The sequence below is a fragment of the Pristiophorus japonicus genome, chromosome 2, assembly GCF_044704955.1.
Source record: "Pristiophorus japonicus isolate sPriJap1 chromosome 2, sPriJap1.hap1, whole genome shotgun sequence".
In the NCBI taxonomy this organism is placed as follows: domain Eukaryota; kingdom Metazoa; phylum Chordata; class Chondrichthyes; family Pristiophoridae; genus Pristiophorus; species Pristiophorus japonicus.
In genome coordinates this window covers 92,731,840-92,747,815 of record NC_091978.1, presented here as the reverse complement: position 1 = coordinate 92,747,815, position 15,976 = coordinate 92,731,840, and the positions used below count along the sequence as shown (strand labels likewise).

General features: G+C 44.3%; 1 protein-coding gene across 1 annotated transcript in view; it reads right to left on the bottom strand.

Annotated features, from left to right (window-relative positions):
* spag8 (sperm associated antigen 8) overlaps window positions 1-14,734 on the bottom strand; it is a 96,306-nt gene extending 81,572 nt beyond the window's left edge. The window contains exons 1-2 of the mRNA XM_070862495.1: window positions 14,377-14,734; window positions 4,702-4,873 (exon numbers count right to left, since the gene is read on the bottom strand). Coding sequence (XP_070718596.1) covers window positions 4,702-4,873; window positions 14,377-14,679 — 475 coding nt within the window. The 5' untranslated portion in view covers window positions 14,680-14,734. The remainder of the gene's footprint in view (window positions 1-4,701; window positions 4,874-14,376) is intronic.
* Between the last annotated feature and the right edge of the window lie 1,242 nt (window positions 14,735-15,976).

The following is a 15,976-nucleotide window of genomic DNA, read 5'->3' as shown; positions in this document are numbered from 1 at the left end:
GCCATCATTTGTTGCACATACTTAATTGCCGTTGAAAAAGTGGGGGGTGAGCTGCCCCCCACACTCTCTCCCCCCCACATTCTCTCTCTCTCCCTTCCACTCTCTCTCCCCTATTCTCTCCTCTTCCCCCCCCCCATTCTCTCTCTCTCACACTCCCACTCTCTTTCTCTCCCCCCAACTCGCTCTCTCCCACTTACATTCTCTCCCTCCTCCCCACCTCGCCCCACTCTCTCTCTTTCTCCCACCTCTGCTTTGTTTCCTGTCAGAGGGCCACAAAAATGTTCATGTCGATAATCACAGCGATATTCTCGGCAAAAGTTCTAGAAGCAGCTCCAGCTTCAGGCTCAAGCGGCAGTGAGCTCCACGCGGTTCATGATTTCCAATCACTTCCGGCCACCTCGTATATCGCACTGCGCATACGCGACCAGATCGAGCTCGCATGCGCAAAAAGTGGGCGGAATCCAAGGTGCGCATGCGCAGAAGGACACAAAATGCTGTTGCAAATAATCACTCTGTTACTTTAAGTTCCCCACTCTTATTTGCCTCTTCGTTCCCCATTATTTTTGGTATGCTTCTACTGAGAAGACAGATACAAAATATTTGTTTAAAGTCTCTGCCATTTCCTTATTCCCCATTATAATTTCACCTGTCTCAGCCTCTAAGAGACCAACACTTACTTTTGCTATTCTCTTCCTTTTTACATACATAAAAACATGGAAAATAGATGCAGGCGTAGGTCATTCGACCCTTCGAGCCTGCAACACCATTCAATAAGATCATGGCTGATCATTCACCTCAGTACCCCTTTCCTGCTTTCTTTCCATACTCTTTAATCCCTTAAGCCATAAGGGTCATATCTAACTCCCTCTTGAATACATCCAATGAACTGGCATCAACAACTCTCTGCGGTAGGGAATTCCACAGGTTAACATCTCTCTGAGTGAAGACGTTTCTCCTCAGCTCAGTCCTAAATAGCTTACCCCTTATCCTTAGACTATGTCCCCTGGTTCTGGACTTCCCCAACATCGGGAACATTCTTCCTGCATATAACCTGTCCAGTCCCGGCAAAATTTTATATGTTTCTATGAGATCCCCTCTCATCCTTCTAAACTCCAGTGAATACAGGCCCAGTCAATCCAGTCTCTTCTCATATGTGAGTCCTGCCATCCCGGGAATCAAGTCTGGTGAACCTTCGCTGCACTCCCTCAATCGCAAGAATGTCCTTCCTCAGATTAGGAGACCAAAACTGAACACAATATTACAGGTGTGGCCTCACCAAGGCCTTTTACAACTGCAGTAAGACCTCCCTGCTCCTATACTCAAAACCCCGAGATATGAAGGCCAACATACCATTTGCCTGCTGTACCTGCATGCCAACTTTTAATGACTGATGTACCATGACACACAGGTCCCGTTTTCCTAATCTGCCACCATTCAGATAATATTCTGCCTTCGTATTTTTGCCACCAAAGTGGATAACCTCACATTTATCCACATTGTACTGCATCGGCCACGCGTTTGCCCACTCACCTAACCTGTCCAAGTCACCCTGAAGCCTTTTAGTATCCTCCTCACAGCTCACACCGCCTCCCAGCTTAGTGTCATCTGCAAACTTGGAGATATTACACTCAATTCCTTCATCCAAATCATTAATGTAGATTGTAAATAGCTGAGTTCCTAGCACTGAGCCCTGCGGCACCCCACTAGTCACTGCCTGCTATTCTGAAAAGAACCCGTTTATCCCAATTCTCTGCTTCCTGTCTGTCAACCAGTTCTCTATCCACGTCAGTACATTACCCCCAATACCATGTGCTTTAATTTTGCACACCAATCTCTTGTGTGGGACCTTGTCAAAAGCCTTTTGAAAGTCCAAATGCACCACATCCACTGGTTCTCCCTTATCCACTCTATGAGTTACATCCTCAAAATATTCTAGAAGATTTGTCAAGCATGATTTCCCTTTCATAAATCCATGCTGACTTGGACCTATCCCATCACAGCTTTCCAAATATGCTGCTATTTCATCTTTAATAATTGATTCTAACATTTTCTCCACTACTGATGTCAGGCTAAGCGGTCTATAATTATCCGTTTTCTCTCTCCCTCCTTTCTTAAAAAGTGGTGTTACATTAGCTAGCCTCCAGTCCATAGGAACTGATCCAGAGTCGACAGACTGTTGGAAAATGACCACCAATGCATCCACTATTTCTCAGGCTACTTCCTTAAATACTCTGGGATGCAGGCTATCAGGCCCCGGGGATTTATCGGCTTTCAATCCCATCAATTTCCCTAACACAATTTCTCGGCAAATAAGGATTTCCTTCAGTTCCTCCTGCTCACTAGACCCTCGATCCCCTAGTATTTCCGGAAGGTTATCAGTGTCTTCCTTCGTGAAGACAGAACCAGAGTATTTGTTTAACGGGTCCACCATTTCTTTGTTCCACATTATAAATTCACCTGAATCTGACTGCAAGGGACCTACTTTTGTTTTCACTAATCTTTTTCTCTTCACATATCTATAGAAGCTTTTGCAATCAGTTTTTATGTTGCCAGCAAGCTTCCTCTCATAGTCTAATTTCTCCCCCTAATTAAACACTTTGTCCTCCTCTGCTGCATTAGAAAATTCTCCCTTGCTGCTTTTTCTGGCCAATTTATATGCCTCTTCTTTGGATTTAACACTATCCTTAATTTCCCTTGTTAGCCACGGTTGAGCCACCTTCCCTGTTTTATTTTTACTCCAGACAAGTATGTACAATTGTAGAAGCTCCTGTAGAAGCTCTTATAATCTGTTCATATATTTGTTACTAGTTGACACTCATTCTATTTTCTCCGTTTTTATCAATTTTTCGGTCAATCTTTATTGGTTTCTAAAGCTCTCCCAATCCTCAGGATTACTACTATTCTTTGCAACATGATAAGCCTCTTCTTTTAATCTAATATGGTCCTTAACTTCTTTAGTTAGCCACCTAGAAGGACAAGGACAGCAGGCGCATGGGAGCACCATCACCTGCAAGTTCCCCTCCAAGGTAAACACCATCCTGACTTGGAAGTATATCGCCGTTCCTTCATCGTCGCTGGGTCAAAATCCTGGAACTCCCTCCCTAACAGCACTGTGGGAGTACCTTTACCACATGGACTGCAGCGGTTCAAGAAGGTAACTCACCACCACCTTCTCAATTAAGGATGGGCCATCTCCTGAACGAATTTTAAAAATACATGATTTGCTATAACAAATCCCTGCTAGCTCTCCTTTATTAGTCCATGCTTGTCCAAGTGGCTGTTAATCTTCTCCTGGTTCCAAAAGCTTCCCCACCACCAACATAAACTGACAGAACTGTAAATGCCAGATTTATCCCTCTCCTTTTTTGAACAAGGATGCAACATTTGCAGTTCTCCAGTCCTCTGACACCACCCCTCTATCTAAGGAGGATTGGAAGGTTGTGGCCCACACCTCCGCAATTTCCACCCTTACTTCCCTCAGCAACCTCAGATGCACCCCATCCGGACCGGGTGACATCCATTTTAATTACCGGCAGTCTCTCTAGTACCTCCTCTATCTATTTTTATCTCATCCATTATCACAACAACCTCCTCGTTTACCATAGTTTTGGCAAAGTACTCTTCCTTGGTAAACACTGATGCAAAGTACTCATTTAATACCTCAGCCATGCCTTCTGCCTCCACTAATAGTTCTCCATTTTAGTCCTTAAACGGCCCCACCACCCCTCTGACAACTTTTTTTTTACTTGGGCAGTAACATTCGTGAGGTGGGAGATCCTGCGGCAAAAAACGATGCTCCACTTCCTCTCTGGGACAATAAGGGGGTGGAAGCAGAGGGAGTGGGGCGCATAGCACTGCCACATAGAAGGGGCCCTCTCCTTCAATAAAGGGGAGGGCCAAGTTGCAGACTTTGCGGGACCCGACTTGGACCACTGGGGAGTGGGGTGCCGTGCCATCTGCCTGGCACTCAAGCGGAGTGCCGGACTGCCAGATTGTGGCACGGACCTCGCATTTAAGGAGGCAACGGGCCGCGACAGGTAAGTCGGATGATTTTTTTTACTTAAGCACACACCACCACCTCTTTAACTAGCACCTCACGAGTGGCCAGCTGAAAGTATCCCCTGAAGCTGTCGCTGGCATTGCCCAGCGCAGTTTCAGGGGCGATACTTAATTTTTGCTCCGGGCGAAAATGGGGCGCTGCGCACGGTGATGACATTGTCATCGCCGGCGGAGCGGGGCACTACCGGATACCGATGCTGGGCAAAAAGTCATTTGCGCACCTGGGAGCACTAACGGGAGGCGCAAACAACCCCAATTTTTCCCTCTTTGACTCTATTTTACCGGCTCCCTCCTCAATTCACTTTATATTAGCCCCCCTCCAAAGTAAGTATTTTTATTCGAGATTGCTAACACAGGCCAGGAATTGAACCTGAGCCCTGCTCAGCTATCTTTATAAAGTGTAGAGGACAGAAATCAATTGGAGATGTTTGAAAAAATTGATTTGTATCTTTCTTTGATTTATTAAGATGTAAAAAAAATTGCAGTCGACCTAATTTAAATTTAACTGAAATCTCAGCCTATAACACAGTAACCCAGCCAAGTTTTGTAGATAACAACCATCTGCACACAAGTTAGAAAAGAAATGCATGCAGTGAGAATGAGTGTTATGAAAATCCATTTCTCTTTTCAACTGATGGTTACCTCTTTCCCGTTCTGGTGGTCCCTTGGGAGGAGGGTACAGTTCTCGATATGTAGTTATATCAGAAATTCTTGACAAGTAATCAGTGGTGAGTAGACCTTTACGCCCATTTTTGAATGCTAAAGCATGTGTCGTGGCTTTCTCTTCACTTTCATCGAAAGCAGCTGAATTTCGCTGGAATAAGAGTTGAAGAAAATGTCAAAAGAATATTAAATTGCACCACTTGAGTATTAATCAAAAATCTTTATACAATTTGTTGCTGCTCAGTATTTGCCACTTAATGCAAGCTAAATTTGAGATTACAAAATTAAACCTACAATGCAAAGCATTTCCGATACCTACTCTTTTTGTGGCAGAATCAGGATTGCAAAAGATCTCTTTCCTCATCACATTCTTCGTAGACCTGGACAGTTAGGCTGGGAAATTGGAGCTGTTAGCGCCGGCTGTTAAGCCGGTTTGGAAGAAAATATGGCAGCCACTTCGCTTACGCCCATTCTGCCACTTTAGGTAGGTCAGCAGCACTGCCATTGCCTGTGCTCCCTTCACAAATTTAAATGATTCATATCATAACGTCAATCAACGTGCAACGCCTGAATTGACGCACAAAAGGGATTTTGGACATCGCTGCTCTTAATAACGCCCTCTCCAAACCACGCATGGAAGAATGTGCATGCAGCAGTACAATGGAGCGAGCCATTGCCATTGCTTCTTAAAGGGACACACACAACTTTCAGGTAAGTTTAGATTTTTGCTTTTGGACTGGTTTCTTTACATTTTATTGGAGTATGGCTTGGTGCTCTACATTTAAAATGTTAAAGTGTGCAGGGAGTGCTGCTGGATGTTTGCAAGACTTTGGCACTTAAAGGAAGGCCTCCGAGAACACCACTTTCTCCCAGTCCTGGGGGCTCTAGTTGCAGTCCCCCATGGGCTGCAGCATCACATGAAGATTGTGCAGAGGCAGCTAAAGGGGCAAGTTGCTTTCAGAGGAAGCAGAAGAGGAGGAAGCAGAAAAAGTGGAAAAAGCAGAAAAGGAGGAAATGGAAGGAAGGAGACAACCAAGGCAGCCAATTTCTGGCCCGGATATCCAGAACCAACTCATCCGCCTGCGGTACCAGTGAACACAACCCCAATTCCCTTTTCAGCATTTGTTCTATGCCTTACTTTCCCCTCAGTTACTGACCATCACAACATTCTCTTGGCCACAATGCTGAAATAAAAGTCACCACAAAGTAAACTTTCCAATCCCGCTTTATCCATATATGCATCCAAAATACATCAAAAACTCAACTAATCACCCTTTGCATTCCCTTCGTGGCAGTCTTGCGTGTGCCTTTGCCTATCCTAGTGTTGTTACAAAGTGCTACCCCAGTGGTTGCAGCATCGCTGGTGGAAGGCTGCTGACTTTCAGTGGGGGACAATGCAAGTGGCCTTGCAGGATGACCTCAAGGAGCTGGTGGCTGAGAGTGTGAAATTGTGTGACGGTGTTACTTCTTCTTCTTCACACTCCTCTCTCTCCTCTTGGTCAACCACTGGCTGGGCAGGCTGGATTTCTTGTGTCTGAAATGAGGAAGGCTCAAGGGTAGGGTTGTGGTGAGGGGCAAGCAAGATGTGCATGCTTACACCATGTGAAGCTTGTACATCAGAAGAGATTGTGGAATGAGGGAGAAGTGGGATGTGGAAAGAGGATAATGTATGAGGATACCAGCACCTTGTATTGCCTTCAGTCCTGCTGCTGGCCAAGGGCTCAGCCATGCCCCTGCCAAAAATGGCCAGCGCTGTCTCTTCCAAGGGGATGAGGTTAAGCTAGGAATGTGACGTGTGCCTCGTGTTTGGTAGATTATTGATGGTTGAGTGGTTAGAGGGGTGCAGGTCATGCATTGAGCAGTGTGTGAGGTTAGTGGTGCAGTTGGTAGGAGACGGCTTTTGAAGAGACATTCACTGACCTTGACCACTCGTCTGAGGTCATGAAACTTCTTTGGGGACTGGAGCCAGATTCTGGGGGTGACACTGCTGACAGTGACCCCGACCACCTTGGCGATCTTGTCACACGTTCTTCTTTCTGGAGAGCCTGCTGGTCCCCTGTGGGTAGAAGACCTCTCTAGCACTGTTGATCCCCTGCACAAAGGCCTCGAGTGCTGCTTTCGAGACCCAGGGTGCCCTTTCCCTGGCCTGTTGAGCCATTTGTATTAGTGCTGAAGCATTTTTACCATTTTTGTGCAGCAGAAGGCAGCTCACCTTGTCGAGGTGCAGACTGCCTAGTGCTGAAGCAATTTTATTTTTTTATCTGCAGAAGGCAGCTCAGCTTTCAGAACTGCAGACTGCCTTTAAGAGGAGCAGGCTAGCTTTAAGTAAATTTAGCAGGCAGCATAAAGTTGACCTTTTCCAACGGTATCGAATTTCTCAGCCTTAGTGTTATTAGACTTGTTGATGATAGAGAGCATCATAGCCACGCCTCAATTCTGTCCTCACTGGATATCCACATACACTCACTTTCCAAGAAGAGTCCCGATATTATGATCAGGTGTAGGATGCCTGGTTAACCTTTTTATTCCTTTTCTAGCACATGGGAGCAAGGCCAATTTCAATATTGTAAATGATCTGCCAATTTTTAGCCATCTCATCACAGACTGAAATCATTAACTCACCACAGACCAGGAAGCTCTTCCCATCCTTCCTTGTCTCTTTAAGTATTTAACAAGTATACCAGTAAAAAGACAATTGTTAAAAGCGACGTTTGACTTCTGAGAGGGAATGACTGCCAATTTGTAGATGATCAATAAAAGGCAAAGGTATTTAATAACATCAGTTTTACTGAAAAGAAGGATATTGATGGTGTTTCCCACTGAATCGATGGATGAGTCTCAGTTGTTATGGATAGGCTGATGGGAGAATAGCCCAATCCTGTATTCATATATATAGCTACACATAGCACAACGAAAGCCAGATAAGGCAGACAGATGTGTTGTTGTGTGTGACAGGTGCGTGGCAGAGAGATCTTGCAACTTTACAGCCTCAAATTCCTTCAATCCGATCTGGCAGACATGTGACATTGCAGTCTGTTGGTGGGCTAAGTCTTCCCTAAGCTGGGCACGGCTAGCTGGGTTCGGGGACATGGAAGGGAGGAGGGTGATCAGGGGTCAGAGCATCAGGGCTGATGGATCGGGGGTTAAGAGTGGTGGCAATGGGGTGAGGGGGTTGGGAACGATGATTGGGTCCTTTAATGTGGTGTCGGTATGAGCATTTCAGCTCCTTTTGGCTCTACATTCAGATAAGTTAATTACCTAAAATAAAAACAGAATGGTCAGGCAGCATCTGTTGAGATAGAAACAGAGTTAACGTTTCAGGTCGATGACCTTTCGTTAGAACTGGAAAAATTAGAGATCTAAAAATTTTAAGCAAGTTCAGGGGCAGGGTAAGGAGGAGGGGAGGGGAGGAAAGAACAAAAGGGGAGGTCTGTTATAGGGTGGAAGGGAGGAGTGATTACCTTCTTGGTTGACAGGAATTCTGTAGGGCTGGTTTCCCTAAGTGCATTCTGCAATGACGCGACTGCCTCAGGCCAAACCAATATTGGAGCAGGAACCTCAAGCAGGCATTCGGCGTCTTATTTGCATATGCAAAAGTATTAACACCTGCTTCCGTTGTGGGTAAAGGACCTCTTGTTTATCCTTACCCAATATGGTGGTTGGTGCACTTCCAGTCAGAAGCGTGCACGTGCATCCTGCCCGCCATATTAGGACCTCTGTAGGCAACATAGCCCCTGAAAACAACCCGGTCCAATTTCTAGGCTGTTATCTTTAACTTCAGCTAAGTACCATGCAGAGACATTACTTTCATTAACAACTGGAAATAAATGTTCTGCTGTTGGTTTTATGAAGTGATTCAAACCAGGCAGTCAAAATACAAGAATGTAGCATGGCTAACAATGCCCAAATATTGCATTGTTGTTTTTTTGGATATAATCAGGAAACCTAGATTTAAACTGTTCTTAAATCACACCTCTCATTGTTTGAGATGTCAGTTTCTTGAACCCTGTTGATTACATTTTCTGCTGTCAGGATGAATTATACATAATTCCACCCACATGGCAATCAATGATGTACAAAATCTCTCCACATGCAGAAACAGATGCACCTTAAATCATTCAGCAAAGGGCAAAACATCTATACAGTTAGAAGAAAATAAAATGATCCCATCTACGAATGAGGTTAAATAAATAAAGCAGTAAATGATGATAGTGGTTAATTATGTAAAATTTGAAGTTGTTATGGTCATTATTAAAAGACGACTGTTCTTTTTTTACAATTTCACTTGATTGCTACAAACATGTGTCCAATTCTGCTGATTCACATGGAACAATAAAATAAAAGGTGTTGATTTAAGAACATTTAAATCTAGGTTTCCTGATTATATCCAAAAAACAACAATGCAATTATGTGTAATTGTAATCACCTGAACGACTAAGAATTGGGTACAAAGGGAGGTGTTTCCTTACAATAACCTTCGATTTGTTTTGTGATGAAATGTTCATTAACTGCCATAGATGGTCAGTGAAGTACAAAACAGGGAGTCAGTGCTGGTGTTTCAGGATATTTAAACACTTACAAACAAAATCACATAGGAAATCTGAATTATAGAATGGTTACAGCACGGAAAAATACCATTCGGCCTATCCACCCCGTGCCAGCTCTCTGCAAGAGCACCTCAGCTGGTCCCACTCACCTACCCTTTCCCCATAGCCCTGCAATTTTTTTTCTTTCAAGTACTCATCCAATTCCATTTTGAAAGCTGTGACTGAATCTGCCTCCACCAGCCTTTCAGGCAGTGTATTCCAGATCCTAACCACTCGCTGTGCAAAAAGGTTTTTTTCTTATGTCGCCTTTGGTTCTTTTGCTAATCACCTTAAATCTGTGTCCTCTGGTTCTTGACCCTTCTCCTAATGGAAACAGTTTCTCTCTAATCTACTCCATCCAGATCCCTCATGAGTTTGAACACCTCAATCAAATCTCCTCTCAATCTTCTCTGCCCAATGGAGAACAACCCCAACTTCTCCAGTCTATCCACGTAACTGAAGTCCCTCATCCCTGGAATCATTCTTCTAAATCTTTTCTGCACCTTTTCTAAGGCCTTCACATCCTTCCCAAAATTGGACACAATATCCAATTGAAGCCAAACCAATGTTTTATAGAGGTTCATCAAAATTTCCAAGCTTTTGTACTATATACCTCCATTCATGAAGCCCAGGATCCCGTAAAAAATAAAAAAAGGAAGGTGGTTCAACAGTGGCTATCAAGGGAAACCAGGGATAGTATTAAAGCCAAGGAGGTGGCATACAAATTGGCCAGAAATAGCAGCGAACCCAGGGACTGGGAGAAATTTAGAACTCAGCAGAGGAGGACAAAGGGTTTGATTAGGGCAGGGAAAATAGAGTACGAGAGGAAGCTTGCGGGGAACATTAAAATGGACTGCAAAAGCTTCTATAGATATGTAAAGAGAAAAAGATTAGTAAAGACAAACGTAGGTCCCCTGCAGTCAGAATCATGGAAAGTCATAACGGAGAACAAAGAAATGGCAGACCAATTGAACAAGTACTTTGGTTCGGTATTCACTAAGGAGGACACAAACAACCTTCCGGATATAAAAGGGGTCAGAGGGTCTAGTAAGAAGGAGGAACTGAGGGAAATCCTTATTGGTCGGGAAATTGTGTTGGGGAAATTGATGGGATTGAAGGCCGATAAATCCCCAGGGCCTGATGGTCTGCATGCCAGAGTACTTAAGGAGGTGGCCTTGGAAATAGTCATTTTTCAGTCATTTTTGACAGTCATTTTTCAACATTCCATTGACTCTGGATCAGTTCCTATGGAGTGGAGGGTAGCCAATGTAACCCCACTTTTAAAAAAAGGAGGGAGAGAGAAAACAGGGAATTATAGACCGGTCAGCCTGACATCGGTAGTGGGTAAAATGATGGAATCAATTATTAAGGATGTCATAGCAGCGCATTTGGAAAGAGGTGACATGATAGGTCCAAGTCAGCATGGATTTGTGAAAGGGAAATCATGCTTGACAAATCTTCTGGAATTTTTTGAGGATGTTTCCAGTAGAGTGGACAAGGGAGAACCAGTTGATGTGGTATATTTGGACTTTCAGAAGGCTTTCGACAAGGTCCCACACAAGAGATTAATGTGCAAACTTAAAGCACATGGGATTGGGGGTAGTGTGCTGACGTGGATTGAGAACTGGTTGGCAGACAGGACGCAAAGAGTAGGAGTAAATGGGTACTTTTCAGAATGGCAGGCAGTGACTAGTGGGGTACCGCAAGGTTCTGTGCTGGGGCCCCAGCTGTTTACATTGTACATTAATGATTTAAACGAGGGGATTAAATAGTATCTCCAAATTTGCGGATGACACTAAATTGGGTGGCAGTGAGAGCTGCGATGAGGATGCTAGGAGGCTGCAGAGTGACTTGGATAGGTTCGGTGAGTGGGCAAATGCATGGCAGATGAAGTATAATGTGGATAAATGTGAGGTTATCCACTTTGGTGGTAAAAACAGAGAGACAGACTATTATCTGAATGGTGACAGATTAGGAAAAGGGGAGGTGCAACGAGACCTGGGTGTCATGGTACATCAGTCATTGAAGGTTGGCATGCAGGTACAGCAGGCGGTTAAGAAAGCAAATGGCATGTTGGCCTTCATAGCGAGGGGATTTGAGTACAGGGGCAGGGAGGTGTTACTACAGTTGTACAGGGCCTTGGTGAGGCCACACCTGGAAAACTGTGTACAGTTTTGTTCTCCTAACTTGAGGAAGGACATTTTTGCTATTGAGGGAGTGCAGCGAAGCTTCACCAGACTGATTCCCGGGATGGCGGGACTGACATATCAAGAAAGACTGGATCAACTGCGCTTGTGTTCACTGCAGTTCAGAAGAATGAGAGGGGATCTCATAGAAACATTTAAAATTCTGATGGGTTTAGACAAGTTAGATGCAGGAAGAATGTTCTCAATGTTGGGGAAGTCCAGAACCAGGGGTCACAGTCTAAGGATAAGGGGTAAGCCATTTAGGACCGAGATGAGTGGTAAACCTGTGGAATTCTCTACCACAGAATGTTGTTGAGGCCAATTCACTAAATATATTCAAAAAGGAGTTAGATGTAGTCCTTACTACTAGGGGGATCAAGGGGTATGGCGAGAATACAGGAATGGGGTACTGAAGTTGCATGTTCAGCCATGAATTCATTGAATGGCGGTGCAGGCTCGAAGAGCCGAATGGCCTACTCTTGCACCTATTTTCTATGTCTATGTAAGCTTTTTTAACCACTTTCTCAACCTGCCCTGCCACCTTCAATGATTTGTGCATATATACCCCTCGGTCTCTATGATCATGCATCCCCTTTGGGATTGAACCCTTTAGTTTATATTTCCTCTCTTTATTCTTTCTACCTGAAGTTGAATGAGGAAATGTATTGATTCTACACCTACAGTTCATTATTTTAAGCGTTTCAGTTATAATTTCTCCTCGTAAGCTGATCATGTTAGAGCTGGGGAATGGAACACTTTCCTACTTTAGGCACCCAAGGAGTAATTTTCTGATTTTATATTGCACGGGGAGCTTTCCTCTTACACATTGGAAAGTAACAATTGGAAAATTGTATGCCGCATTTGCCTAAGTTACCAATAGCTGTGAGGCTCCTTCCAAAAGCACAAAGTCAGAAAATTATCGCCAGAATCAAGCAATCCCAGATAACATACAGTCAGCTGCACAGTAAAGTTGCCACTACTCTGCTAGGCGAATATAACTTAGCACCAACTCCAGAAAAATATCTCCTACTGGCAGCGATGAAAAGGTTGCCAGTGATGGACCAGTGCAGGACTGTACTTAATGAATTTGTTTCACATTTGAGTGCTTGTGAATTGTGACTGAGAAATGACCAGGTCTCGAATCTTATCAATGTGCAGAAACAGAGGTTACTTAAATAATTTAATACAAAGCAAAATATCTGCACATAATTTCAAGAAAGCAAAGTGCTGCCATTCACCAGGTAAGATAAGTAAGTAAAGTATTAAAAATAATAATAGTGGTTCATTATACAGAATTTCACTTGATTGCCACAGAAATATTTTCACATTCCACATGAGACATTCTTGTGGCCTCTTTGATTAGGAATGCCAATTAAAAGAACTTGCATTTATACAGAGCCTGTCATATCCTCAGGATGTTCCAAAGGTCTTCACAGCCAATGGATTACCATTGAACTGCAATCACTGTTATGCAACACCAACAACAACTTACATTTATTTAGTGTCTTTAACATAGTAAAACATCCCAAGACACTTCACAGGAGCATTATCAAACAAAATATGCAGCTAAGCATGGCACCAATTTTCATACAGATAGATCCCCAAAACAGCAAGTGAATTGGTGACGCGATGGTGATCATTGATGGACGAATGTTGGCCCGGACACTGGGACAATTCCTTGTTCTTGTTCTTATGAATAGTACTGTGGGATCTTTTACATCCTTCTAAGCTGGCAGATCTGTTCTGCCAAGTCAGGCTCTGTCATACCTGTCAGCTAATCACATAGTGATGCCACCAACTAATTTTAACAACACAAGAACATAAGAAATAGGAACAGGAGTAGGCCATATGGCCCCTCAAGCCTGCTCCACCATTCAATAAGATCATGGCTGATCTGATCATGGACTCAGCTCCACTTCCCCACCCGCTCCCCATAACTCCATAACCCCTTATCATTTAAGAAACTGTCTATTTCTGTCTTAAATTTATTCAATGTCCCAGCTTCCACAGCTCTCTGAGGCAGCGAATTCCAGAGATTTACAACCCTCAGAGAAGAAATTTCTCCTCATCTCTGTTTTAAATGGGTGACCCCTTATTCTAAGATTGTGCCTCTAGTTCTAGTCTCCCCATCAGTGGAAACATCTTCTCTGCATCCACCTTGTCAAGCCCCCTCATAATCTTATACGTTTCGATAAGATCACCTCTCATTCTTCTGAATTCCAATGAGTAGAGGCCTAACCTATTCAACCTTTCCTCATAAGTCAACCCCCTCATCCCCAGAATCAACCCAGTGAACTGAACTACCTCCAAAGTAAGTAATAATATAATTTTAATGTAATGTAATGTAATGTAATTTTAATTACATTGCAAGAGCATCCTCCTCAAACAGGAAATCCCCTGTGTGATGTGTCGTTTTGTACTTTTGGAGTCAGGACCTTAGCCTTCAAAAATAAAAAGTGGGTATACATACCCTCAATTATACATTGTCAAAAGTAACCTCTAAAAATAAAACATGGATGGATATACTCAGTATTTCAGAAGCACAAAAGGAAAGTTTCGCTTATGTAGCATTTCACAGCCTCAGGACATCCTCAGAACTGAGCTTCTCAGAATGAAATAACATCAATTTACATGTCTATAATGTTCCAAAGGTGCAGGAAGGTGTTTCAGAGTAAAACAGTCTGACAATGCTGGTTGTCAAGGGTCACACATAAAAAATAGCCACTGGGGTGAGATAATGGAGAGCAACTGTGAAGCGCCTTGGGATGTTTTACCACGTTAAAGGCACTATATAAAGACAAATTGTGGTTGTTGTTGCTGCTGACTGCAAAGCACAGTTATTTTGAGAGTTGCACATCAATTCTTTGCTGAAGGATCAGTACCTGTTCCAGCCAGTTCCCGATCAGACACTTGTTTTTAATGCGATCTTCATTGCTTCGCTGCGCTGTGTCGCCCGCTGCCTGCGCCGCGGGCTGCCCGTCGCCATCCCCCGTGTCCTGCTGTCCCCCCGCACCCTGCCTTTCACTTAACTTCGGACATCCGTCCTCGTCCAGCTCTCGCTTTCTTCCTGCGTCAGGCCCGGGACCTCTGGCGCCGGCCCCTGTCCCCGCCTCCTCCCCCTTGCTGCGGCTCCCGGGAGGAGGGAGCCTTGCTGCAGACGCTTCGTCGCACACCACTTGCTCCATCGGCAGCGAGCCGGTTGCGGGAGCCGCTACTCCCAAATCACCAGCCGCAACCAGCCGTTGCTAGGAAACCAAGCCGGCGCCTGCAAACCATAGCAACCGTAAACACCCCGCCCGGATTGGCCGACCCCGACTGGCGGGACATTACATCGGATTACACACAAACAGACCATTCGGCCCAACCAGTCTACGCCACTATTTATGCTCCACTCGAGCCTCTTGCTGTCTTTACAATCATAGAAATTTACAGCATGGAAGGAGGCCATTTTGGCCCATCGTGTCCGCGCCCGCCGACAAAGAGCTATCCCGCCTAATCCCACGTTCCAACTCTTGGTCTGTAGCCCTGTAGGTTACAGCACTTCACGTGCATATCCAAGTACTTTTTAAAATCTGATGAGGGTTTCTGCCTTTACCACCCTTTCAGGCAGTAAGTTCCACACCTCCACCACCCTCTGGGTGAAAAAAAAATTCTCCTCAAATCCCCTCAAAACCTCCTTCCAATTACTTTACATCTATGTCCCCTCTGCTAAGGGAAATAGGTCCTTCCCATCCACTCTATCTGGGCCCTTCATAATTTTATACACCTCAATTATGTCTTACCTCAGCCTCCTCTGTTCCAAAGAAAACAAACCCAGCCTATCCAATCTGTCCTCATAGCAACAATTCTTCAGTCCAAGGAACAGCCTCGTAAATCTCCTTTACCCTCTCTAGTGCAATGACGCCTGTCCTGTAATGTGGTGACCAGAACTGCATGCAGTACCCTAGCTGTGGCCAACTAGTGTTTTATACAGTTCAAGCATAACCTCCCTGCCTTTACATTCTATGCCACGACTAATAAAGGCAAGTATCCAGTATGCCTTCTTAACCACCTTATCTACCTGTCCTGCTACCTTCAGGGATCTGTGGACATGCACCCCAAGGTCCCTCTGTTCCTCAACACTTCTCAGTTCCTACCATTTATTGTGTATTCACTTACTTTTTTAACCCTCCCAAAATGCATTACCTCACACTTCTCCAGATTGAATTCCATTTGCCACTGGTCTGCCCACTGACTAGTCTATTGATGTCTTACCGCAGTCTACAGCTTTCTTCTACATTATCAATCACACAGCCAATTTTTGTATCATCTGTAAACTTCTTAATCATACCCCGTACATTCAAGTCTAAATCATTGATATATACTGCAAAAAGCAAGGGACCTAGTACTGAGCCCTGAGGAACCCCATTGCAAACAGCCTTCCATTCACAAAAGCACCCATCGACCATTACTCCTTGCTTCCTGCCTCTGAGCCAATTTTGG